We start from the raw sequence: 27,129 nt of genomic DNA on the forward strand, positions 1-27,129 counted from the left end.
GAAAGTCTGCCTATTGACACTACAGAAAATGAGACTTAGGTCAATTTGCCTTTTTGCCAACTGAAACCAGCAGGGGGTGGGGGGTGCAGAAAAAACGAAAGCGGTGTTGTTGTTTTAATTTAACGCAAGCAGGAGAGAAAACTAAAGAAATAGAGGATGAAATCTGAGACAGAAGAGTGTGGAGATGGAACTGTGCAGTTTACTGCACAGGCGCAGAATAACCCATGTGTGTGATTCGGAGAGACCATGAAGGAGGAGGAAAACAAAGCGATGGGAAAAATTGCTCTGAGCACTGGCAGGAAAAGAATTAAAGGCTAAGATGGCTGAACTGGGAGAAATCAGTTCAATTTTTTGTTTAGATATCATGAGGCTTTATGTGACTTCCTGCCCATCTCTGGGCAGTGATAGGAAAAACATAGGATGTGCGGATTCCTCCTCCTTTCACCAACCCAGAGAATCTGTGAACACAGGCCATGCTAGTTGGGGCTTCTGGACGCTTAAGTCCAAAATACCTGGAGGAACAAAGATAACACTACTGGGTCAATCCAAAGGCCATTCTAGCCCAGTATTCTGTTCAACAATGGACAACCAGTTGTCCACGGGAAACCCACCAGTAAGGCATAAGTCTTATGAAGACACCCTTCATTTCCTGTTCCCCAGCAACAATGTACAGTGCTATCGTTTCTTTGATGCAGTGGATGATACACATCCATTGCTCTAACATCTATAAATATATAATCAACCATGTTTAAAGTTTGTAACCACCACTAGCTATCTTGGATTCTATTAAATTCCACACCAGCATATTTTCTTTTGCAGCGGGTCTTTGCTGTGGTTTGGTTCCATGATCCCCCCATGGATTCCAAAATCCGTGGATGCTCAAGTACCATTAAATACAATGGTATAGTAAAATGGTTTCCTTTATATAAAATGGCAAAATCAAAATTTGCTTATTGGAATTTGTATTTTTTAAAAAATATTTTCAAGCCATGGTTGGTCGATGGTTGAATCTGTGGATAAAAAATTCATGGATACAGAGGGCCAACTATATTCATCCTGACTCCTCAGCTTCACTGGAGATTGCCAGTTCTAGCATGAGAAAAACTTCAATACACTATGCATAACTGTTTAGACTTCTTCCTCTTGCCTTTCCCCCCCTCTCAGCACCCAATAATGTAGTATCTTTTTTATAAGGTACATGCTCCAGTTCCTTGATTGTTCTGGTTCTCTCTATATAATTTCTTTTTCCAGGCAGTGACCAGTACTCTTGCAGTCTCATCACAAATTTATATAAGAGCAGTATATTTTAGGTCTGTCTCCCTTTTTCATGACATCCAAAGGGAGAATATAAATAAAAACAAATATGGAATTGACCTTTTTAAACACCTGCAAACTAGGTCAACATTTTCTTCAAACTATGCCCTACAATTGTAAGATCTCCTTCTTGGTCAGTCATTGCCAGCTCAGATCATTAGTGGGATGTATGTGGATTTTGGGAGGAGGAGGCACCAATATGCACCATTTTACACTTGTTAACAGGAAATCTAATTGCAATATTAATACCCATCTCCTAAATTTGGAGAGACTCTTCTAGAATCCAATGCAATGCATTTTTGCCCTAACCATGCAAAACTGAGTATCATCAGCAGAAGTGACCCTCACTGCTCACACCTAATACCAGATCATTTATGAACAACTTAAACAACACTGGTCCCCATATGGATACCTAAGAACCCCAATGCCTTCCTATATGCCTTTTAAATGAACAAAAAACCCAAGAAACCAACTTTTATTGACAACAGTGTTTTATTCATACCTACAAAAGAAAACAAGATGGTATCAAAAGGACAATTTACAAACTAATAATAACATAGCTTTTTAGTATGCTGTGCCTGAACACCACCGAGCTATGAATCTCTCCATTCAAGTCTTTGTTAATACAATAGGAATGTGTTCAAATATCAGCAAGGGTTGAAACGGAGCACTGATCCCACCCAAAGAAGCCTCTAAAGTTTAGAGTCTAAATATTTTCAACAGAACAAAGCCCAAGGTGATTTATCTGAAAGGAAAGAAATGCTGGATTGGTACTTTTACAAATGTTTACTATGGAAACAATAGACGTGACCATGTTGTCAGCAGGACTCTTTAGCTGGTAAGTGGAACTAAGCAGCACCAGGCAGGTCATGGGTAGTATATGCCACAGAGCATTCAATGGTTGGCTAATACCCTGACAAAACATGTAAGACTCTGGGCTATAGTTGACTTCATAGTATAATAAAGCACTGCAAGACCCAACACAATTTTATGCCTGCAAAGACTGCTAAATACTAAGACCATACAGCAGTCCTGACTTTCCTAAAACTCCTTTAAGGACAATAGGAAGTATGCCTTCTCCCCACATACCCTATGCTTGTAATTAAATTCCACATGAACTCAAAATTGCTCCATACTGGTTTTTCAGGAAGGAAACAGATTACACAAGTGTTTAGAAAATGAATGTTCATTTCTTATCTTATTAGCATTGATGCTCACTGTCCAGACTTCTCCTTTTGCCAACTTACAGTTACAGAAGAGAGGCAAGAGGAATTTTAAAAACTGGCAAATGTTTCCCTCCCAGCCTGTGGCAACAACCTACCTGTATATTGTGAAGACAAACAACTGATTTATCATCCCCCAGATGGCTAAGGAACCCATATCAAAACCCCATTTTAATAAGCCAGCTCCACATTGCTGTAACAGGGCTGTCTTATTTGGCTAAGCTATTTATTTACCAAAACAGAGGGTAACACTGCATTCACAAACATCTGCGATCTCTTCCCATGTTCTTTCAACATCCCAGGTGATGCATTACAAAAGCCAGTTACTACCAACCCTTCTGCTAAGTCACAAGACATAACCCTTAATACTCAAAAGAGAATCCTGCCCCCACCCAGCCCCCAGCCCACCTAAAATCTTGCTTAGCTTGAAAAAAAAACACATTAAGATTGGATGGAAGTGTTTAAAGTTCCATCCTTCCCTAACATTTCCTACAATGCTACCTACCTGTAAAAGCTGAGCATAAAGACAGCTGAAGAAATTCAATTCAAAAGCCAAGGAAAGCCCTATTCAGATCAGGATATGAATGCAGCTCCAAGACATACAGTATTAGCCATCTCTTCCTCCTCCCCAAGAAGAAGGGTTCAGATTCTATTCAAACTAAAAGAAATCTTTAAAATTTTAAACAGAAAAACGGAAATCATTTTATCAGTATAGTGGGATCTTGAACTTGGTCAGTACCAAGTATTCTAGAAAGAGAGCACCCAGGTAGTATTCCTTACAAATTTTGCTGAAGTGCAAACTCAACCTCAGCAGTGGACACTTGGAGCAAGATTTCTTTTGTGATCCCAAGTGAAATTCAATTGCTAGTGATTTAAGAGCCAAAGAGAAACCCAATCAACTTAAAAATAAGATCTTGTGATTAAAACTAAAGTGAAAGTGCTTTACAACAGAAAGGAACACTCATCTCCAACACTGTTACATCCCTTTCCTAAAGGGCTGACAAGACATCCAGGAGCTGCAGAAATGCTAGCCAAGTTAAATCTATCCTTTGTGTTTTCTGGGGAGTGGATGTTTGGAACAACCACAAATTGTGCCACCAATTCTAAATCCAATCTTCTGTTTGATTATTTTGTAGAAAACAAAGTCTTAAATTTAAATTGAGTAAGCAAAAATCACACCACCTTTAATATTCTGTTAAGGGAGCACCCTTTAGCACCATCTTTCTTGATGATTACAGCACGGAGAAGTTGTCCTCTCTGCAGCAAGTTTTCATACACAAGCCTCAGGCACAATGACAGTTGGACTGGGACATATCTGCTCTGTAAGAATTTTTCTTTTTGAGAGAGAAAATAATCATTCCAGATTATGTAACATGCAAGGCTAAAATATGTATAAAGTAACTTTTTCCAGTCAATGTTAATTATAAAAACAAAATTGGTAATGTGGACTGGACTCTTTGTGGGTAGAATTGGGGTGGCGAATTCTACATTTAACCTGCATAGGGAAAACATCACAATGGGGAGGGGGGAGGAAGGAGGTTCTTAATTGCAAATCTTGACTGGTAACCACTAAAGCAAATGGTCTCATTTGCGTGAAGGGGGAGGGGGTGGTGGAGGAGGCGGATACTGATAGTTGGCAGTCTGTCCCATATAGCCCATCACGTTGGTGCCTGGAGGCTGAGGAAACTGTTGCGACATGAGAGGTTGTGGCTGTTGGCCCGAACGGCCCATCCCTGCATACTGCTGTTGACTGGTGCTTTGTGAGTTTCTCCCAGCGTTGGCAGTGCTGGCTCCACCATACCCAGCAGCACTATACTCTGCTGCGTAGCCAGTTGTACCATAAGCAGCTGTTCCATAAGCTCCCTGGGCATAACCATACTGGCCCTGCTGTGCCCCAAATGCAGAATTTGCACTCCCATATGCACTACCATAGCCCTTGTTGGCTCCATTAGCAAAACTGTCGCCACGATCACGGTCTCGGAAGCTACTTGAATCTCTTCGGCCATCTTTAACACCCCGGAGCCTCCGTTCACACTCTTCCTGGTACATCAGATTGGGGTTATTGGAAGAATTACTGGTACGGTAACGAGAACGGCCACCTGGAATATACAGGGCTCCATTTAATATAGTGTTAAAGGGCACAGTCAAAATCTCTCTAGGAACAATTTTAATTTGCAACACTAAAACTATTTTTGTCTACTCATGTAAACCATTTATTCTTTTTTCACATTATTCAGTCACCAATTCTAATCTCTAAAGATCTGCTTTCTTTTACATAATGGGAAGGGATAATCAAAAAGAGCCAAATATTTGGTGTTAACAGTTATAGTCTAAAAAGGAGAAGAAATGGACTATAATATTTCAGAGGACTTTGGTCTTTTAAGCAGATGTGGAAATATGCCCATCTGTGAGGAAAGTAACTTGAATTTGAACTTTTTTTTACTATGATGAAAAATAACTCCATAAAATGAATAAATGGTTTAAAAAATAGTACAGATTGGAGATCAGTCTTCCAGAGTCCACATGACTGTCATGTCTACTTCTGTGGTGTAATAGAAACTATCAATTGTCCCTCTTCCAGGCTAGTCTGGTAATGGCACAGTATTGGATGGCACAGTATGGACAGCTTGAATGCAGAGGCCTAACAGAAAATGAACCATTCACTAGGCTACCCTCCAGGTTCAAGGAAGGACAGCAGGGATGCTGCCAGGAATCCAAACTGCTACCTCTCAAATTTAGCCCCTTCTGTGATACAATGATGTGTGTGATTTGAAGCATTATCCCCAATTCTTTCTTTCTTTTTTGAATAATTGAGAATTCTCCAAATCATATGGCAACATTTCACAAAAGAGATTAATAACTGAATTTTTAAAGTATCCAAAACACGTTGCAGAAATAATCCAGTTTGAGACTTCTTTAACTGTTCAGGCTCAGTGCTAAGGAATCCTAGGAACTGTAGTTTGTTGTGTTAACAGACCTCTCTGACAGAGAAGGCTAAACATCTCACAAAACTACAGTTTCCGGAATTCCCTAGAACTGAACCAGGCCAGTTAAAGTGGTCTCAAACTGCTTGGATTTATAATACTCTACTTATATACAAAGCATGCCTGACCCATTTACATTTCTTTTGGCCACTAGTACAATAGGCATAACCATATGGAATACAGAGACATAGTTGGGTTAGTCTGGAATTTCAGTACACAATGAGATCATGTACTATTGGCTAGTTAGGTGTTAGTGTCAAAAGTACTAAAGAATCCCTTTGCATATGTAAGGAAATTTATTATTATATTTTCTTATATCCTCCTTTTCACCAGTCCAGAGCTCAAGGTGGTTTAATAAAAGTTGAAACAGATACAGGAAAGGGTACAATGGAATGCCCTATAAAAGAAGCAAGCTAGGTAAAGATGAGGCAAACAGAAGCAACATTAAAAAATGATAGAAAAACTGGAGTTGACTGAACTTCTGGAACAGATAAATCACATGAACATATAAATTACCATCATAATTCTCCTTAGATTTCAGTCAAAGAAGGAATCACTTGATAACACCATATTTAATGCAACTATAGCTACATAAATCCAAATAATATATAAATAGCAGAATTTATTACCTCCGCCACCGCCACCACCTCTATGGTCTACAAGCTGCATCAGTTTAGGATTGATAGCTTGATTGGCTTCCTCTAATACTTTTATTAGTTCTCTAGCCTGTTTCAGATTTCCTGGTGTGAAGAATGTATAGGCAGTGCCTTTGTTGGTGCTACGGGCAGTACGGCCAATTCTGTGCACATAATCCTCCGAACTGTTTGGATAGTCGTAGTTTATCACAAACTTTACATCTTCCACATCTTGTGAAGCAACCAAGCACAGTGAAGGGTTCAGGAGAGGGTAGTGGAAGGAGGATGTGCCAACAGAAGGTGGGGAGCACAAATGCAAGTGACAGTAACAAGAGAAAAGAAAAAAGTTAGTAGTTGTTAGGAAAAATTACAGTACAGACTCTTCCCAACAGAGCAAAAGGCTAAACTGATATATGTATGCCCATGGGAACCATGAATTTGGGTTCCAAAGCTGACAAGTCAAAGCAGTTCACCATTTTTCTCAAATTCATCCATTCTTTGCTGCATGCACATCATGAAAACACACATTACATCGATGTCTGAACATCTGACTTGTGCAATACAGGCAATTTTACCCCACAACAACAGCCTATCAAAAAATGAAACAAATGTGCCACTCTTTTTACAGACACAGCAAACTGGACTGGGCAAGAGAGAGAACTGCAAATGTCTTTAACTCTGTTAGGAGAAGTCTACAAATCTAGTAACACTTACCTTATCGCCACAAAGTTTTAAGTCACAACATTTTTGTTAGAAAAATTTTTAAATGCTAAAATAAGGTTTGCCTTTGCCATCTAAGGTATCTCAGTTTTAGCTGAGATAACAGTTGCCAATTTGTGACAGTAAACAGCTGGACTGTTTAAATTTTCCCTGTTCAGAGGCTCACCATAATAACTTTTGATCATAGCAATAATTCCATCTCATTTTGACTTCTATCATAGCATTGCCTGTAGTTAATTTAACTATAAGGAGATAATCTCAGATACAAATATTCAAAGCCTTAGGGGGAAAAACACCTGAGATTTCAAAAGCATCCAGGTCAGAAAATAATAATGTGATGATAAAAACCTGTCATACAACATTCAGAAAAGTAATTTTACAATAAAAATTACAACTCACACTTACAAAAACAAATCTGCATTTTACAGAGAATATTTAGATATATCCAAGATAAAACACAGATTGACTTTCCTTTTAAAAATGAGAAACATTCCCTGTTTTGTTACCAGACCGATGCACACTCCCTCCTCCTGTGGGAAATCGCTGCAGCCGATCCCGTCTCTTTGCCTTTTATTTTTGGCGGCCTCCTTTCGAAAACTCCGCCCTCTGACACGGGACCACTGGAGCGCGGGGAGCATGCATCAAGGGTCCATGGCAGCGAGGAGAAGTCCCCACACACGCTCGCTCTGTGAACTGGCTTAGATGCTTCTCTGTAGCCCCATTTGGTTGTCAAGCGCCTGAGAACCTGGGTTCACGTAAACGTTTCAGGTCCTCCAACGCTTGCTGTCCCCTCACAGGGCTTAAAGGGGGCAATTGTCAAAAATGAAGATGCTAAAAATTACATCCAAAAGATCAGGCTGCATCTATTGCCCAGACTGCATCATTTTCAAATAAAAGGATGGGGACTGGGGGGGCGGGGTGGATAAAAGTGGGTTGCAGTAGTGGCAAATGGGTGTCATGTCTGTTTCTTATTACACTGAGGGGGGGCTCCTCAATCTTTCCAGACTCCAAAGTCCTGAATCACACCAAAAAGTGAGAAGGCAGATTTCACAGGGGCAGCGCGAGTCTCCAGCTAGGGTGCAAGTATCTCAAAGGGCAAGTGTTAACATAAGGGCAGGATAATGTACTGAGTGCACTCACATCTTCACAGCTAGGATTTAGCTGGAGTCTGACAAACAATAGGCTATGGGGCCTCAGCAAATCCCATTCTGTACATCCATTAGTAAAGTCGCTACAATGAGTATTATCAGGAAGCACATTCTTGTTAGAAAGCACAGAGATCATCAGTTAACAATGAAGGCATCAATGACTGGATTTTCGTAGGAAATCCATGGGAGGACAACAAGGAAGAGAAAGAAGAGGTGAGGGCAATTTCCACCTTAGAAAGGTGTGTTATCAGATCCAGACTATCTGATGGGAGGGGGATGAAAACACATACTAAAAAAGTTACTCACTATCTATCTTGCACTGATGTGAAGCTTCATAATATTTCTTCAGAGCTTTACAAGTTCAGTTCTTGATTATTCTAAAGATAAATATATCTGACTAACTGGGGATGCATACCCACTGAGATGCCCCCCGGAAAAAGGACTGAACCTCTGAATATTAACTGGGAGGGGCAGAAAACTAACAAACACCATCATATAGAGAGCTGCTTCGACCACCAATGTAGATATGTCCCCAGACCTGCACTGAGTGATCGGCAGCTGATATCAAAGTTTCTGTTAAAGAAAACAAACAAAAAGAAATTTAATGATTTGACTTTAACAGAGTGAAGCGTAACCAATCTTTTTTTTTTTTTTAAAGTAAAAACAGTGCAGAGGGGAAGTTCTTCTCGCCTGGGGATTATTCACAAAGAAGCCATTATGGGGGACTCAACTTACCTGGAAGAGTTTTCTGAGACCAATGTTCATTTGAGAAGAAGGAAAAACCCTGGTGACTCATCCAAAAAAGTGCGCGCCCCTGATCTATGTTTTAGGTAGAAGCCTTCACTTTCCAGGAACTTGGAGGAATTCGTCCAGAGTTTTGCCAGTTAGGTATCATAAGGTAGCAAACTCTGGGCCCCAAAACAAGCCAAGATGTTATTTAGTAACAAGAAACAGACTCTGGTACCTTTTCCCCACAGCCTCAGTAAAGTGGAGAAGGCAGAACGGGGAGACTGTTTTCCTTAAATAGTATCCAAAGGAGTTGTTTTGGGGAAATATGAGAAAAGGGCTGATTTTAAGTGTCTAGGCAAGATGCACAAAGAAGCTACCAGCACACAGCAAGCCTGCTTTAAAAAACACTGCCAAGGAAAATCCTTCATTAAAATAAACCTGGCCTCACCCCTTCTCCTAACAGGTCCAAGTTCTACCTGCACAGATCCAGACATGACTCCAGAGGACAGAGACTGAAATCCACATGAACACCTCTACAGAAGGGAGAATTCAAGGGATGGCATGGATGAAATTTACATTATGTGAGTGAAAGCTACCAGCTTTTTTCATATGTTCATCACTTTTAAGGGGAACTAAAAACAAGCTGAATTAAGTCTTTTTAAAAAACATGAAAGTAATAAATTCTCATGTACTGAAAGTCCCTTTGAACAACCTATGGGATTATTTCACTGATTCTGTGTGAGATGTGCCATGAAGTGTCAACCCATTAAAATTTAACATTACCAAACAGATCCCATTACTAAACATTACTTTCTTCCATATTTCTCAAGTATCTACAATGACTGTAGGATCTATTCACAATTCTAATAAGGGATGTAGATCTTATTGACTAGGATAAAAATATGAAAGTGGGTTTGTTTATTCAAGCATTCAAGAGAAACAATATTTGTAATACTGAGAAAAAAACCTTGCAGCTTTTATTAAACCTCAGCAGTCCAGTTTAGGAGGAAAAGTGAGGTAGAATACTTATATGTAAAAATACAAAATATGTTCACATGCGTGAAGCAGTGTTTCAGAGCTGGGGGAGGATCTACTTATCTAACATGTTAAGGTGCAATTATGTTAGTAATGCATGTGGAGATAAAAGGGTTTTTAAAAAGCTGTTTGCACTGCTACCCAGTAATTACAAACAAGAACTTAGTGCTTAGCCATCCAGCCACAAAAGCTGGAGCTGGATAAGGAGAGGGTGTGTTGAAACAATTGGGCTGAGTAATTGGACGTCTCTTCTCCCCACTGGCGATCGATAAGTCATGCCTAGGCCTTGCTGCAGACCAAAGCCTGTTCACTAGGAGCAGGAAGAGATTTTGAATATGAAAGAAAAAAAAGATCAATGTTAAAAAAAGACATTTCACATGTTGGGGAAAGTCACGCTTTATAACTCTTTGAAACAGAAGTGTCAAGCTAAAGAAATGACCTGAAAAAGCAGGCCAAAGAAGCCCATGTGTACAAACCTAGCCCACGAGATGCAACATCCGTAGCAATGAGGATCGGAGCCTTTCCAGAACGAAACTCTGAAAGAAGAAATACTATCTTGATGTTTACTAGTCATAAAACCATATTTAAAGTCACAGATTTTAAGTTTAACTCAGGGGCTGTCCATATGGGGCAAAAAGTCCATGTTCTCTCTGGATTTGCATCCAAAACCACAGGGCCAGGATCAGGCCAGATTCTGGCAGGCTCGATACGGATACAGTAAACAAGGCTTAATGTGGCCATTTGCCATAGAGATTCCTGGAAACTCAATGGCAAAGCCCAATTGATTATAGACCCCAAACCACATTTTTACCTTACTCTCCTGTTGCCACTACTGAAAAGATCCATCACCATATCTGATGCAGAAACGGGGAACTTGGCCACATGGGACAGCCAGGCGCCCTGTTTCCATGTCAGATGCTGCAATGGGGAGGAGGTGTCTTTTCAGTAGTGGCACCAAGAGCCTAAGATAAGGGGCACACTACAGTATCAGGTCCATGGCATGGGGACAGGCATGAGTGTAAACATCTGCCCATCCCCACACAATCCCAGGAACTAAGCCAGGCTAGCACCCAGGCTTAGCCTGTGCTTTCCTGGCCCATCTGCTCAGGGCTTTGATTTAAGGGTTCTAGAACCAGACTTAAGATTTTAATACTGACACATCTTAGGACAGGGGAAGGCCCCTTCCTCCATTCATCTGCCATGGCCCTGTCCTCAGAAGGAAAGAGAAGGAGCAGGCACAGCTCCACCAAGGGACAGAAGAAGGGCCTTGTTCCAATCTTCTGCCATGCCCTTGGCCTCAGAGAGAAAAAAGAACCAACTGCTAGACTCCTTCCCCAATGACATTCCCTTCTCCTTTTGTGTCATGTCTTTTTTAGATTGTAAGCCTGAGGGCAGGGAACTATGGGAACTATCAAATCAACAATTTGTAAACAGCTAAACTCTGAATGAATGAATGAAGTTAATTATATGGAGCTAGCTCTGAATGTTACTTTTCAAAGCTATGTTTGTTCCTCCCCAATACTATTTCCATCAAAAAGTAGTACAATGTGTATAGCGAAACTAATATTTAAAAAAGCTAATTTAGCTTAATGCTAAGCATGTTTAGCATTTAGATAGAGTCACAATCAGCTTACATTATACCATTTGCTGATCACACTACCTAATGACAAAACAAAGCATTCTTTGGTAAATCAGCTAGCTTCTTCCTACTACTCACCATTAAGCACCCAATCTCGCTCTGGTTGACTCTTATCTCCATGAATACACATAGCTGGCCAACTAAAAAAAAAAAGTTTTCATTAGTTTTGACTGATGCCTACCCAAGCTTCAGAAATGTTAAAGTATTATAACAAACTGAAATGGACTGATTCAATAATCAGTACTATAATTAATCAATTAACTTAGTGACTTCTAAGAACACAAACAGGGCCAATAATGGAAGACTCTTGGGCACAATGAAAAGAACACTATGAGAAAAACAACTCTACAGTTTTTTTTAGAAATAGTGTGCCCTTCCCATTTGCATTTAGCTTTCAAATATTTTTAGTTAATTATCTATCAGTGCACCTTCTTTATCAACAATTTTTTGTCTTTTTTTTGTTTTTGTGTTTGGTTCTGCTTTTGCCTTGTTTTGTTTAGCACCTCTGATTTTCCCTTTTCCCCTTTCTATCTCCTGTTTTCACTAAAAAAAATGAATAAAGATTGAATATTGAATACCCAAATAGAAAATAACATAAAGGTCGATAAGGGATAAGGGAGTTGTTTTGATCACAAGATATATAATATGATGATATGTTGATTTCATTTGATTTGTTATGTTTTTTGTATATCTGTGCAATAATTTTTTTAAAAAAAACAATGTTAATGGGCATCTCATAATTAAAAGCTGCCTGTCTTCTCCAGCAGTCCCTACAAGACAGCAGCACCATTTCTTTTATATATGAATTTTCATTACAAATCAAACACACATAGGATTGGGGTCGCAAAGGTTAAGACTTATACATTGTCAGCTGGAAAAATGCTTGTTCAAATTAGGTCCAAGGACCTACCCATCTCTACGCATTCTTCGAGTTAGGTCATCACATCTTCGCTTAGTTTCCACAAAAATTATTGTCTTGTTCTCCTTTTCAGCCATGATTTCTTCCATCAGCTGTATTAGTCTTTTTCCAAAAGTTTTTTTTTAAAAAACACAAATTATACAAAAGAACAGATTAAATACAATAAATTAATTTAATGTCATTATTGAGATAAGGTCATCATTGTTAAAATCCTAACATTCATGGGTATAGTTATGCTGACTGAGGTGAAGGTACTGGTAGTAAAAAAATGAGAGAAAAGACAACAATAATCCCACTTTTACAAGTCAGATGTTTAATAGGTATATTGGAGCTGACTCTGTTTCTCCTCTTGTTGCCTCCCTGCACAAATGCTCAGAGAATCACTGCTCATGTAATACATAACACCAGCAGTGTATCACAATAGGATCTTGGCCTTTAATACTATTCAGTCATTTGTAAATAATTATGCACAACATTTAAATGGCATGTTAGAACTACTGGTATCTCAGTCTAGTCAGCTGAGGCAACGTATCTTGGATTTGTTTCTCAAATTAATGAACAATGAATATTTCAATGGGTGGCACTATTTTATGTAGGTGTCTTGAAAGCCGAACAACAAAGAAAAAACATGTAAAATCAATACCAAGTTAGATTTGGCATTTGCTAATCTCAACTTAAAAAGTAATACACTTATAAAGATGTGTGTATCTAATTTGCAAGCAAACTGAGCACAATATAACAGCATCCATACTTATGATCCTTCTCGCTTTCCATGCATACATCCACTATTTGCAGGATATTATGATTGGCGCTCAGCTCCAGATTGCCCACGTTGATCTGGACATAGTCATGCAAGAAATCCTCAGCCAACTGGCGGACCTCCTTTGGCCAAGTGGCACTCCACATTAGAGTTTGCCTATCAGGCTGAGAGAAAAGTTGGATTATTTGGATGATGCTCTTTAAAATGAGAATACAATAGAAACTAATACAGTAACGTTTTGCATACCCGTATTTGATCAACAATTTTACGAATCTGAGGTTCAAAACCCATATCCAGCATTCTGTCAGCTTCATCCAATACAAGGTATGTACATCGACGAAGGTTAGTTTTCCCTGCTTCCAAGAAATCAATTAGACGTCCAGGTGTGGCAATGCAAATTTCAACACCTTCAAGGAATATTTGGGCAAAGAAAAGTAAGCATTCAATTATCTTAGACCTGTCAAGCTAAAAATCTTAACAAATAACAGAATAAGAACACACATGGAAAACTGTATACAGTACACACATGCATTATATTCATCTACACAGTACTGTATTAGAAGTGTCTACATCCTATAGCAAATGTGGGGAAAGTGTGATCCATGGGCTGCATGTGGCTCTCAGGGCCCCTCATAGATTTAAAAAAAACCCTTTTACTCCAAAAAGACCCTAAATTAGCTCTACAGAGCATGGAGGGCCTTTTCACCATGTGGGTAAAACAAAATTTTGCCAACCTTTTCAGAAACTTTTTTTCTGCCTCAAATGCCCACTAGGGAGCCAGGAAGATCCAAAATCACTTTGACATTCAAAGGCTGGAGGAGGAGTAAAACGTTTTGATTTTTTGTTTTTTGCAGGAACAAGTGTGCGGGGGGTGGGGGTGGTTTGCAACCCTCCAAGGAGTCCTGGGGGTTAATTTAGTCCTCACCCTCCACAGTCGCCCACCGCTATCTTATAGTGTAGAGGTTGGGAACATATAGCCCATATGCCACATGGGGTTCCCTGAAGATCCTGGGCCCACCTTTTTAAAATGTATTCAATACATAGGAAAAGGAGCTTACAAACAAAAAATGCCTCAGAAGCATAGCTTTATTCCCCAGGTCCTGCACTACAAAAAATTCTCTGGAAATCCACTGTTTTTTAGCCAATTTCAAAAATCAAACATCATATCCTATTACTTCCAGTTGTCCTGGGAGCAGGCATGAATGGCCTCAATCCCAACCTTAACTGATCTATCAACTGTTCATATAAAGTTTATCTTAAGAGACCAAGTTTCTATTACAGTGGTACCCCGGGATACGAATGCGCCGGGTTACGAATTTTTCGGGATACGAAAAAATCCCATAGGGATTTATTGCTTCGGCTTACGAAGGTTTCTTCGGGTTACGAAAAAACCGCGGCGCTATTTTCCGCCACCGGAGGGCAGCAGAGAGCTATTTTTCCATTAGCGCCTATGGGAATTCGGCTTACGAAGGTATTTCGGGTTACGAAATTAACCGCGGAACGAATTAATTTCGTAACCCGGGGTACCACTGTACTGATCTTTTGTACTTTTTTGAATAAAACATGCACATACAGTACTGGAGATAAACACACTGATCTGATATATCCAGCATGCACAACATCAATCCACAATTAATTACCTCTTTCTAAGTCCCTGATTTGGGGACCTTTGGGTGCTCCTCCATATATACAGGTACTCTTCAGTCTTGAACATTTACCATAATCATCAGCCACCTGCTGGACTTGCTGGGCCAACTCTCGGGTAGGAGCTAAAACCAAGCACTGCAAAGGAAGCCATCCAAAATACCACATGACATTTCACCAAAGGCCCATGTGTGTAGCATGACAGAGCAGAAAGAAACATGTACATAGAAAGGAAAGCCCAAAAAGGTACTCACAATTGGACCATCCCCCCTTTCCAAATATGGCTGATGATTGATGTGAACAATTGCTGGCAATAAGTACTATAACAAAAGAAAAACAAACATCCATTAGAGGAGATAAAAATGGCCAAGGCATTGATTAGTGGCTTTTAACAATGGATATACACTTGTCCCTCCACATTCACTGGGGTTAGAGGCACAGGATGAATGTGGAAAAAACTGCAAATAATAAAACACTTACGTTTTTAACCTGAGAGAACACTTCTCTAGGAGTCTCTAGGTCCTCCAGTGCAACTCTGTGGTCAACATCTGCCAGACCTTGACCACAGAATTGTGCTAGAGGAGCTACAAATGCCTAATAGAGTGTTCTCTCTAGGAATCTCTAGGTCCTTCAGAACGACTTTTGGTTAAAGTTGACCTAGATATTCCTAGAGAAAACACATTAATAAAATATGTGAATAATCAAATCTGCAAAAGTGAAAGCCGCAAATGTGGAGGGACAAGTGTATATGTGCAGGGAGAAGCAGGAAAATACAAATAAAATTATTATTATTATTATTATTATTATTATTATTATTATTGCTGTTGTCCATTAATAAACTTTCAATTATAAATTACACCACCTTTTCTCAACCTTTTAATCCTGAAGGAACCCTCCAAAGAGCTTTCAGGTCTCAAGATCCTCTGAATAAAAATTATCTCTATGGCTCTGAAGATCAGCTTAATTGCTATTAGAGACACAGAAAAAATAAATCAGGGTTTGCTGTTGTTGTTTTTTAAATTAGAGTTCCCTAGGATTCCACAAGACATTGTGACTGAAATTTTTTTTTATAGCTACATCAATTTGTTTTCAATCACAACTTCTTGTGGAAACCCTAGTTGGAAAAAAAACCCTGATGTATACCTTCTGTATGCCTTCAAAGGCAATTAAGCTGATCTTCAGAGGACTGCATTAATGGAGGATGGAAGAAAGGAGAAAAATTTCTGTATTTCAGAGTTCTATGGTTCCTATATCCTCAGATCTACATAGGTTTTGCACCATCTTAAGTTTTAGACCCCTTACTGAATCCAGGTACAGTGGTGCCTCGGGTTACGAAAATAATTCGTTCCGCGGCCCCTTTCGTAACCCAAAAAGCCTTCGTAAGCCGAATTGCCATAGGCGCTAATGGGGAAAAGCCGCGATTCCGTGCGAAAAAGCCGAAAAAAGCACCAAAAGTTTTTTCGTAACCCGAAAAAACATTCGTAACCCGAAACAATGATTCCCTATGGGATTTTTTCGTATCCCGAAAATTTCGTAACCTGGGTATTTCGTAACCCGAGGTACCACTGTATGTGTTTCTTTTAAGAGGTCACGGACACAACAGCAACACCATCCTTCAGTCAATTAGTCAAATAGATAGACAGCAGAGAAGGACTAATATATGCTCTGTCAGAAAAGAAGAGGATGCTGCTGTTACTGACATACCTCCGTATGAGGGAACATATTACAATCAACATATATTCAATCATAAAAAGTGATGAATATCATACAATCTGTATTTCATAAGTCAGAAGTGAAAGGGTGCTTCCTTGTTTAAGTATGATACCAGTCTAGGACTGCAATCCATCTGCACTGTCATGGATACAAGTCAAAATTAAAAAGTGGGACTTAATTACTTAAACAAATATGTACAGCATTAGGCCACATGAAACAAAATGGGAGGGGGGATCATACCCTCCCAGATTACAGACATATGACCAAACTTCATATGAAGTTTCATAGTCAGTATACAAGATTTACAGACAATAGTCTTAGGTGGAATTTATATTTTAGGATGATCTGTGATTTGGCTCCTACAAATGTCATATTAACTGTAACTGAATGGAATAAACTGGAACTGAATGGGTCCCTTAGAATCATAGAATCGTAGAGTTGGAAAAGATCACAAGGGCCATCCAGTCCAACCTCCTGCCATGCAGGAACTCAAAGAATACCCAACAGATGGCCATCCAGCCTCTGCTTAAAGACTTCCAAGGAAGGAGACTCCACTACACTCCGAGGGAGTTTGTTCCACTGTCGAACAGCCCTTACTGTCAGGAAGTTCCTCCTAATGCTGAGATGGAATCTCTTTTCCTGTAGCTTGCATCCATTGTTCTGGGTCCTGTTCTCTGGAGCAGCAGAAAACAAGCTTGCTCCCTCCTCAATATGACATCCCTTCAAATATTTAAACAGGGCTATCATATCACCTCTTAACCTTCTCTTCTCCAGGTTAAACATCCCCAGGTCCCCAAGTCATTCCTCATAGGATATGGTTTCCAGACCCTTCACCATTTTAGCTGCCCTCCTTTAGACACTCTCCAGTTTCTCAATGTCCTTTTTGAACTGTGGTGCCCAGAACTGGACACAATATTCCAGGTGGGGCTTGACCAAAGCAGAATATAGTGGCACTATTACTTCCCTTGATCTAGACACTGTACTGCCGCACCACACTGTTGATTCATATTCAACTTGTGGTCTACTTGGACTCCTAGATCCCTTTCACATGTAGTCTCGTTCAGTCAGGTGTCCCCCATCCTATATCTGTGCATTTCATTTTTCTGCCCTAAGTGCAGTACCTTACATTTCTCTGTATTTAATTTCATTTTGTTAGCTTTGGCCCACTTTGTAGTTTATTCAGGTCATTTTGGATTTTGATCCTATTCTCTGGGGTATTTGCAATTGCTCCCAATTTGGTGTCATCTGCAGATTTGATAAGTATGCCCCCAATTCTGTCATCCAAGTCATTGATAAAGATGTTGAATAACACCTGGTCCAGGATGGAGCCTTGTCACTTCACTCTAGGATGAAAAGGAGCCATTGCTGAGCACCCTTGCAGCCTCCCTACTTGCTATGCCTTGGCCAAAAACGTCCACTGACACTCTCAGGGTGAAATAGAACATTCTGCCCCATTTTGACTTCTGGCTCTGAAACCAGACATATAAGTGGCTGACAAAGGGGAAATGTGGCAAAAATCCATATTATAAGAGTCCAAAGAGGGCAGAATTGGTTGGTTTTGGCCAGTACTCCAAGGACCTAGCAGTGGTGGATATAGTCCTCAAATCTCTAGAAGCCACGAATCCCTGCTTTAAAGAGAAATATAGACAAAATGACCCTACAAAAATACATACTGCCAATGTTTTTCCGGAGCCAGTCTGCGCAATGCCCACCATATCACGACCACTAAGGGCCAATGGGAAGCCCTGACATTGAATTGGAGTTGGTTCTGTAAAGTGCTGGTCCATCAAGACATCCATTACATATTCTACAAATTAAAACAGATTTGCAAACCAACAGATAAATACAGACAGAACATTTGTTATGAACTATTCTAATCAATTTGTGCCAACTAAGGCCAAAGAGTAGTTTCTCCAAGCAATATATCAAGATAATCTTTGGAGTGAATACATGCAAATTTTTGTCTTACCACCCACCAAACCCAACACTGGAGCTTAGCAATATGGCAAAATACTCACGTGGAAAGTTACACTGGTGGAAGGCAAATACTGGCTTAGGGCAACCATCTGATCCTCGAACTGTAATCTCTTTCTTTCTTCTCAGTTCGTCCACCTCATACTATTTAGAGAAGTGGAAAAGGTCAAGAAAACCTTGTGAGAAGGAACCAATTTTTTTCTTTATATAAACACTGGCAAGCATTAACAAACAGGTGACTCCCTTCATTTCTATAAACACAACTGTTTCTCATCCATTTGTGTCTATCATAAACCTTCCACAACAGTTTCTTTGTTCTCATAGCTTCATCTGATACAGATTCTTTCCTCCCTTTTAAGTTTCATTTTTACAAACTTAACAAATTCCTAAACTGGAATTGGAATTCATGTCCAAAATGCCATCCAACACAGGAAAGAAAAAACTCATTTAGCAAAAAAAAATTACACTATGAAGCATTATATATTTATTAAACATCATTCTGGTTTCAATTGGGCTGGAAGTTACTTTTCTGAATTATTGCCAGCAAAAGACAAAATTAGTTTTATTTTTATATTGAGACACAAAAGTAGTTCAAGTCACATCCTGATGAAAATTTAATCAGCTTTCCCCCCTCTATCAACACATGAACTTTTATCCTTTTGCAGCCAACAATCTAAGAATATTAATTCCTAGGAATATTTCAAAATAGACTCTTAAAACCGGTTTGTTTGTTTTTTTTGTTAAAGATTAAGTTCAAAAATGCCCTCTGAGTTTCTACACAAGAAGCTTTTTACAGAAAAGAAGTCATGCTAAAAGAAAAATGGATAACATATAGACATCTTTTGAGTATAAAAAATAAAAACAAACCAGGAACTGGAGTCAGAAGTTAATACCATATTTTCCGGTGTATAAGACGACTGGGCGTATAAGACGACCCCCAACTTTTCCAGTTAAAATACAGAGTTTGGGATATACTTGCCGTATAAGACCAACCCTCTTCCAATGCACACCAAATAAAAATTTAAAAAACATCACTGCATTTACCCCAACTCGTTCTCTAATCTTGGCTTGCTTGCTTGACTGCCTGCTTGCTTATCGCTCTCTCTCTCTCTCATCTCTCTCTCTCCCTATCTCTCTCTCTATATATATATATATATCATCTATCTATCTATCTACTTATCTCTATCTATCTATCTCTATTTCTCTCTCTCTCTCTATATATATATACAGTGGTACCCCGGGATACGAAATACCCAGGTTACGAAATTTCCGGGATACGAAAAAATTCCATAGGAAATAATTGTTCCGGGTTACGAATGTTTTTTCGGGTTACGAAAAAAAAATTGGTGCTTTTTTCGGCTTTTTTCGCTTTTCCCCATTAGCGCCTATGGCAATTCGGCTTGCGAAGGCTTTTCGGGTTACGAAAGCGGCCGCGGAACGAATTAAATTCGTAACCCGAGGCACCACTGTATATCTATCTCTCTCTCCCTCTCTCTCATCTATCTATCTATCTATCTATCTATCTATCTCTCTCTCTCTCTCTTTCTCTCGCTATCTCCCTCCCTCCCTCTCTATCTATTTCTCTCTCTCTCTCTCTCTCATCTCTCTATCTCTATTTCTTTCTCTCTCTCTCTCTCTCTCCCTCCCTCCCTCTATCTATTTCTCTCTCATCTATCTATCTATCTATCTATCTAGCTATCTATCTATTTCTCTCTCTGTGTGTGTGTCTATCTCTCTCCCTCTCTCTCCATCTATTTCTCTCTCTCTCATTTTTTTTAAATTTTTATTTACCCCAGGCCTTTGCTGAGGCCTGCAAAGCCTGCCTTGCATGCAGGCAGTGCCCTAGCCTACTATAGGCCAAGTTTAGGGGGCCTGATGCCCACAAACGCTGGCTTCCAAAGGGCTCCGGAGGGCTTTGGAAGCCGGCAGCAAGGTCGGCACCCACGCACCGGCTTCCAAAGGGCTCCGGAGCCCTTTGGAAGCTGGCAGGACAACCAGGTAAGTGCGCTGGGTTCCTGGGGCTCTCTTGTTACTGGCGTACAAGACGGCCCCCAACTTTTGACCCCATTTTAGAGGGTCAAAAAGTCGTCTTGTACGCCGGAAAATACGGTAGTTTTCAATGGTTTTCATGTAGACTGATATATGAACAATTCAAAATGGATGAAAAATCATTTGGTTTTGACTTGAATAAGTCTGATTTGATGATAAAACTGTATTGATTGGTAAAATGTAAAAAATGTTATTGAAAATGGATATGGAAGAAGAACAAGTAGTTAAGGAATATATGATCATGGCTATGAGACTTCTGTACATGCAGAAATGGAGGAACAAGACAATTATGAAATACTGACTACTGAAATTGTTTCATTTGGCTGAGATGGATAGGATAAGCTGACTGGCCTAATTATAGAGAAATCTCAGAATAATTTTAAAATAGATTGTTTTTGTTGTGTGCCTTCCAAGTCATTTCTGACTTATGGCAACCCTATTATGGTGTTTTCTTGGCAAGTTTCTTCAGAAGAGGTTGCTACTGCTATCCTGAGGCTGAGAGAGTGTGATGTGCCCATGTCACCCAGTGGGTTTACATGGCTGAGCTGGGATTCAAACCCTAGTCTCTCAGTGTCTTAGTCCAAAAAACCACTACACCAAAACTGGGAACCAATACTTGCTTTCTTTCAGAAACAACAGGGGAAATGCGCAATAGTTGAAGATTAGTAGGATTAATCAACAGTAGAAATTTAAGATCAGGATTGATGATAGAGGAAGTTTGATATCATATCATATACAACAATTAGCTGAAAAGTTGGTAGTCATTATTACCTTTTCCCTCTTTTACTTTTGTAGATTTAGTAGCATGTTTGTAATGTTATGTTTATTTATGTTTTGTGCACATGTATTTTTTGTTTTATGTATTTCCATTATATGCAATTTTATATATAAGGTATAAAAGATTTCTCTTAATAATTTTTTTAAAAAGAATATTCTCTTCAAAATACACATTCCAAATGTTCACATTTAGAAGAGTTACAGCAGCTCAGGAAGCTACCACAACACATTGTGAAATGTGATTTACATACATAAACATAGATTCCAAGCATGAAGTGCAGAGGCAACAGAATCTCTTGTGGGCAAAAATGGCCTTCAAGTGACAAAGCTGTCTATCTATCTATCTGTAGAGGCCTTGCAAACTAGAACATGTTCTCTCCACCACAGGAAGACTGGGGTAGAAATACTTTTTATAAATTTAATAAGTCAGTGAAAAAACCACTAGCTCAATGTGTAGAACGACAAAGCAATCTGTAGAAATAATTCTATTTATTTTTCATATACAAGTCTCCTTTAATTTGAATTCCAAAATATTCCTGTTTTGAAAACGTTTTTCATGGGTGGTTGACTTGGCGACACTTTTGCTATCTGATGGTTCAATGTACACAAAGCGTTTCATGCACAAAATTATTTAAAATGTTGTATAAAATTAACTTCAGGCTGTATGTATCAGGTGTACGTATATGAAAAACAAAACGTACTGGAGTGAGTCTTGCCACTTCTGGATGTTCAACATAGAAGTTTTTCTCAAATTTGGGCAATTCACTCAAATCCCATTTTTTCTTGCGCAGACGTTCTCCAGGGTTGCCAAATTTTTTGGGAGGAAGAGGACTGCCAAACCTTGAGGAATTACATGGAAAAAAAGTTTAAATGTTTGATGAAGACATTTTTAGCAGCATTAATCTGAGAGGAAAAGTCTGAAAAGTGTATCATTTCTTCACCATCCAAAGGCTGAACTTAAAGAAAACAACAAAAACTAACATTCTCCCTCTAACTACTTGCTTTGCTATAACTCAAACTAACAAAAACCTAACCTAAGAGGAAACATAAAAACTGTTGTTTACCTAAAACAAGGAAGCTATGCTTCAGCAAATAATGACACTACCAAAATATGAAATATCAAGCATGAAAATATATTCTTAAATCTTTCTTAATGTATCTTTCCAAAGGAAACTTCAAAACAGGCAGAATGTAAGCAACAAACGTATATGAAAAGTCAATTTAAAAAAAGTTAACACTGTAATCTACACATCTTTTTAATGGGTTCAGCAACAACTTACTGAAAATCTAAGTACTACAATGCATTTTAATAGCAATGGGTGATACTGTCAAAGCCAGAAATGCTAATTTTGAACATGTTTACTCTGAAATTATTTTCAATTAGGTTTACTGGATTTATTTCCAAGTGTGCACAGGACTGAAGCCAAAAGTGTCGTAAATGGTATGTGGCAGTAAAACATAAGATGGTGCAATTTGCACTGAAGCAAATAAGCATAGGACTGCACTGTTATTAACTATACAGTACCAAAGAGCTTATCTGTAGTGCAATCAACCTGATCCAAAAATTACTTCCTGAAATATGCTCATACTTCTGTAACCAGTGAAATACTGACTTTCGGGCTCCTCTGCAGAAGTATTCTATCACTAAATGAGTTACTAACATTATACTCAACTGCCTTGCTTCCCTCGACCCTACAACAGTCCCACAGTATCACAGACATGTTGTTAAACAGGAAGACATCTCAACAGCACCTTCAAGTCCCAATTCCACTTTGACCGCTCAAGTTACAATTAACTAGACTCAAAAGGGGGTGCTCTTGACCTGCAAAAATACTCTGAATTTAGAAGAGATATTCCATCTTCTCCATCGCTATTGATCTCACTACAGCCTACAATGTTCACCGGAAAAAGTGCTGGTTACCACTTTGGAAGTTAATTCGTGAAGAGGAAGTGAAAGTTTCAAAATGTCAAGTGAGAAGAGCCTTGGGCCCAAGATGACATTCCCAAGAAGCTTCTCCTAAGACTCATTTTATTGAGTTCTGTTTTAAACTTTCAATTTGCATATTTTCTAAGGAGAATTGGGGCCAATAAAACTGCTCTTATGTTTTATGATTTTTGTTTCCAAATGTTTGTCTGATATAATAAAACAACAATAGTACACAGACTTACTCCACTTGATCTTAGCCTTATAACAATGCTAGTTATAATCCCGCCATACTCTTTCTGAGTATCAACACGCATTCAGTCACATGTACATCTACCTTGGAATAACCATTAACCACCTTTGGCCATACTTATGAATTAATATGTTTATAAACTTTCTGTGAAGAGTGCTCACAGAAGTGTTTAAAATCTGAATATCAAATGCACAAATTAAGCCTGTTCCACATCTACAAAGTACACAAGAATAGAGCTGGAATCCTCCCTAACTGCTGCAAGTTTTGCTGCCAACAAAGCAAAAGCAGTACTAACCCGATACCATAAGATCAGCAACTATGACAAGTGTCTCTCAAGGTACCATAACACTAGAATTGATGTTGTAGTTGTTGGACAAGCTAATCCTATAACTTTTGTACCTCAAAATACTGGAGTAAGATGATCACTTAGTGCTAAATGACTGCTGATCCACAGCATATTTACTTAGTTAAACCTCCTCGATTTCAAAGCTTGTTGGTGTGTGTGCCTTCAAGTTGTTTCCAATTGAAGGGTACCCTAAAGTGACTCTGTGGCTGGGAGTGTGCAACTTGCCAAAGGTCATCCAGTGCATTTCTATGGCTGAGTAGGGAATCGGATCCTGCTCTTTGGAGCCCTAGTCCAATGTTCAAGCACTAAAGCCCACTCTGTATAATAATTTAACATGCCTAACTGGGATAGTAGCAAAAGTAAAACATAAGCAGCAAATGAGATGTGAATGAAACCATTTAGTGTTTCATGATACAAAGACGGATGGGCTACCATCCCAAATAAGAGACGCAAGAATGGTTTCAGCAGCAGCAGCAGCAGCTGAGCCACATGTCCTTTCCCCATAATCTAAGGTCCAAAACACACTGCAGAAACGCTCCCGTTTGAGACTGCTTTAAGTGCCCTGGCTCAGCGCCAGGGAATCCTGGGAAGTGTAGTTTCATGGGGCCTCCTCTGTCAGAGAGAGTTCTGGTACCACAATAAACTACAGTTCCCAGGATTAACTGAAGGCAGGGCCGTGGAATAGGATGATGTCTGCAGTGTTTGGAGATCCAGAGCCTCCTGGGAGGCTTTCTAGAGCAGCTAATGGAAAAAACGCAGAGGGCAAGCAAACCTTCTCCCGGAGCCCTGATCTCCCTCCTCCCGAGGCCTCCTGCCTGCTTCCCTCCCGGATCTCTCCGCCCCTTCGTGGGCCCAAGCCCTCCCTCCCTCCCTCCGCCTCCAGAGCGCAAGGCCATGCCCCACTCCCTCCGGCCCAGGCTCCCAGGGCTGCAGGCAGAGGCCCAAGGCAAGGCGCCGGGGAAAGCCTGGCTCGCTCTGCCTGGTGCAGCAGTTCCAACCCCCCACTCTGCAGAAGTAACCCAGTTCGAGACCGCTTTAAGTGCCTTGGCTGAGTGCTGGGGAATCCTGGGAATTGTAGTTTATTGTGGCCCCAGAGAAGGCTCAACGTCTCACAGAACTACAGTTCCCAGAATCCCCTGGCACTGGGCCAGGGCAGTTAAAGCGGCCTCAAACGGCAGCCTTCCCGGGCCGGACTTACCCTCCGCGGTCCCGGTCGCGGCCTCGGTCTCCGAAGCCTCGCATGTTGCGAAGGGCGGGAAGGGGCTCTGCTGGGGCGGATAGCGAGGCCGAAGGGCCCTAAGAAGCCCAAAGGGCGGCTTTGGCGGCTAAATCTCCACCGAAGCAGCCCAGAGCCCTTATTCCCGGACTACAGAGCCGGCTGGGCCCGGTTCCCGAAGCCTCCGCGGGGCCGAGTGGAGCCAGGAGCCGCTGAGAGCAGAAGAAGGGCCCTTCTTTCTTCTCCGGCCTCCTGACACAAAATGGCGGCCGTCACCCGAACTCGCCTCTTCTTACGTTAGACGTCTAGCCGGCAGTTGCGTAAGTGGCGTCCTTGAATAGCCGGGAAAGGGAGGAGGCGCGGGGTTTGCTCCGTTTGCGCCCGAACGGCACTCTCTCACGCAATTCTATTCGGCTACGGAAGCTGCGTAAGGAATGCCAACGTTAGCCCTATTCTCCAACGACAAGCAGCGTAATCTCGGCCTACGTAACCTCCACTACTTCTCCGCCGGTTTTCGCGCAGAGAAGCTGGTTTCGAGCAGAGTTACGTAGCCTTTGTAGCGTAAAGTGGTTTGGAGAATACCGTCTTCCAACTGGACAGTGAAGGGGCGGGTTGGTGTGAAAGAATGAGTTCCTTTCGTAGCCGGCCGTAATTTTTGACACACAAACACAAACACACAACGTTTTCCCTTTGGCTTTCCCAAAAATACAAATACAGTATTTCTCTCTTTAACTTCACCTCGTTTTTGTTAACTGCTGAATGGTTCTGGACTTTGATTCCTGTGGAGATTTGTTTGTGAATACAGACACATAGATGTAATAATAATTAATAATATGTTTTATTTATATACCGCTATTCCAAAGATCATAGCGGTGAACAGCAAGTAAGCTAATTAGCAAGTAAGCTAATTTGCCCCCAACAGTCTGGGTATTCATTTTAGCTCCCTCCTCGGAAGGATGCAAGCCTGAGTCGAGCTTGGGCCCTTTTGCTGGTCTTGAACTCGCAACCTTGTGGTCTTGAGTGAATGGCTGCAGTACAGGCATTTACCCACTGTATGTGTGTGTGTGTGTGTGTGTGTTTGTGTGTATAATGCTTAAAAAGCATCCTCAAATACTCTTAAAATGTGCCCATCATAACAGATATAATTCTATGGCTGCATCCGCATGCATAAATAATCCACTTTGACATCACTTTAACTGCCACCATGGCTCAAAGCTGTGGGATTCTGGGATTTGTAGTATGTCGTGGCACCAGAGCTTTCTGACAGAGGAGGCTGAATGCCTCACAAAGCTATATACTGTAGTTCCCTGAATTCCACAGCATCAAGCCATGGCAGTTCAAGTGGTGTCAACCTGGATCATTTCTGCAGTGTGGATACAAACTCTGGGGTTGGCGGTTGAGACAAAAGTATGAGGCAACAGGGATAAAGGTGTTTTTCCTCTCTACCAAGCCTTTAGGAGTAGCAGTTAACATGGTTTGGGGCAATTTTTGCTGCTCACAATTGGCACATGAGGAAGCTTTGGATGGCCTGGTAGGCCAAAGAAAAGGCCCTCGGAGGTTACATGCCTCTATGGATCAGTTTCCCAAGCCCTCCTTCAATCATTGGGACGGACACAAGCCAAATCCTGAAAACCGTTGAAGGGGGAGGGTAGCAAGCCCTCCTAACCTATGCCGGAAGGGTCCTTGGAGCACCCAGCAACAAAGAAAGTTCAGAGTCCGATTGTAGCTCAAAATAAGCACATCTTTAATCTCCGTACGGGATGACAGCTGCCTAAATGGCAATTTCAAGACTGTCATACCCAATTGTCTTTCTTCAAACCTTTTATACATTCAAAAATGCAAGCATAGTTTAAACAGCATCTCTTTTTGGGTTAACTTTCAACATTTCCCAAAACCAGTTTATTGACTAATTCCTATCTTCCTGATTCCTAGCAAGTTTCTACAGTTCTGGTTAATCCTTCACAATCCCATTGTTCCTCTTTATCAGATTGCTTTAGCCATGTTATGCTGTAATCATTAAACTGCCCAACTGGCCTTTAGACTTAGGTATTTGTTCCTCTCACCGTAATTCTCCATCAGTTGGTTGGGTTCAGCTCTAATCCTAAAACAGGTTAGCATTAGCAAACA

General features: G+C 40.4%; 1 protein-coding gene across 1 annotated transcript; it reads right to left on the bottom strand.

The window, feature by feature from the left end:
- Nucleotides 1-1,787: 1,787 nt before the first annotated feature.
- DDX17 (DEAD-box helicase 17) lies at nucleotides 1,788-25,122 on the bottom strand. The gene is made up of 13 exons (XM_042469243.1): nucleotides 24,985-25,122; nucleotides 21,965-22,103; nucleotides 18,482-18,581; nucleotides 18,137-18,270; nucleotides 15,005-15,070; nucleotides 14,747-14,888; nucleotides 13,353-13,513; nucleotides 13,098-13,270; nucleotides 12,338-12,448; nucleotides 11,506-11,567; nucleotides 10,265-10,324; nucleotides 6,151-6,387; nucleotides 1,788-4,636 (listed from the first exon to the last, which is right to left on the bottom strand). The coding sequence occupies exons 1-13, from the start codon at nucleotides 25,026-25,028 to the stop codon at nucleotides 4,122-4,124; spliced, it is 1,944 nt and encodes a 647-aa protein (XP_042325177.1). The 5' UTR covers nucleotides 25,029-25,122; the 3' UTR covers nucleotides 1,788-4,121.
- Nucleotides 25,123-27,129: the final 2,007 nt, after the last annotated feature.

This window comes from Sceloporus undulatus, chromosome 5, assembly GCF_019175285.1.
Source record: "Sceloporus undulatus isolate JIND9_A2432 ecotype Alabama chromosome 5, SceUnd_v1.1, whole genome shotgun sequence".
Lineage (NCBI taxonomy): Eukaryota > Metazoa > Chordata > Lepidosauria > Squamata > Phrynosomatidae > Sceloporus > Sceloporus undulatus.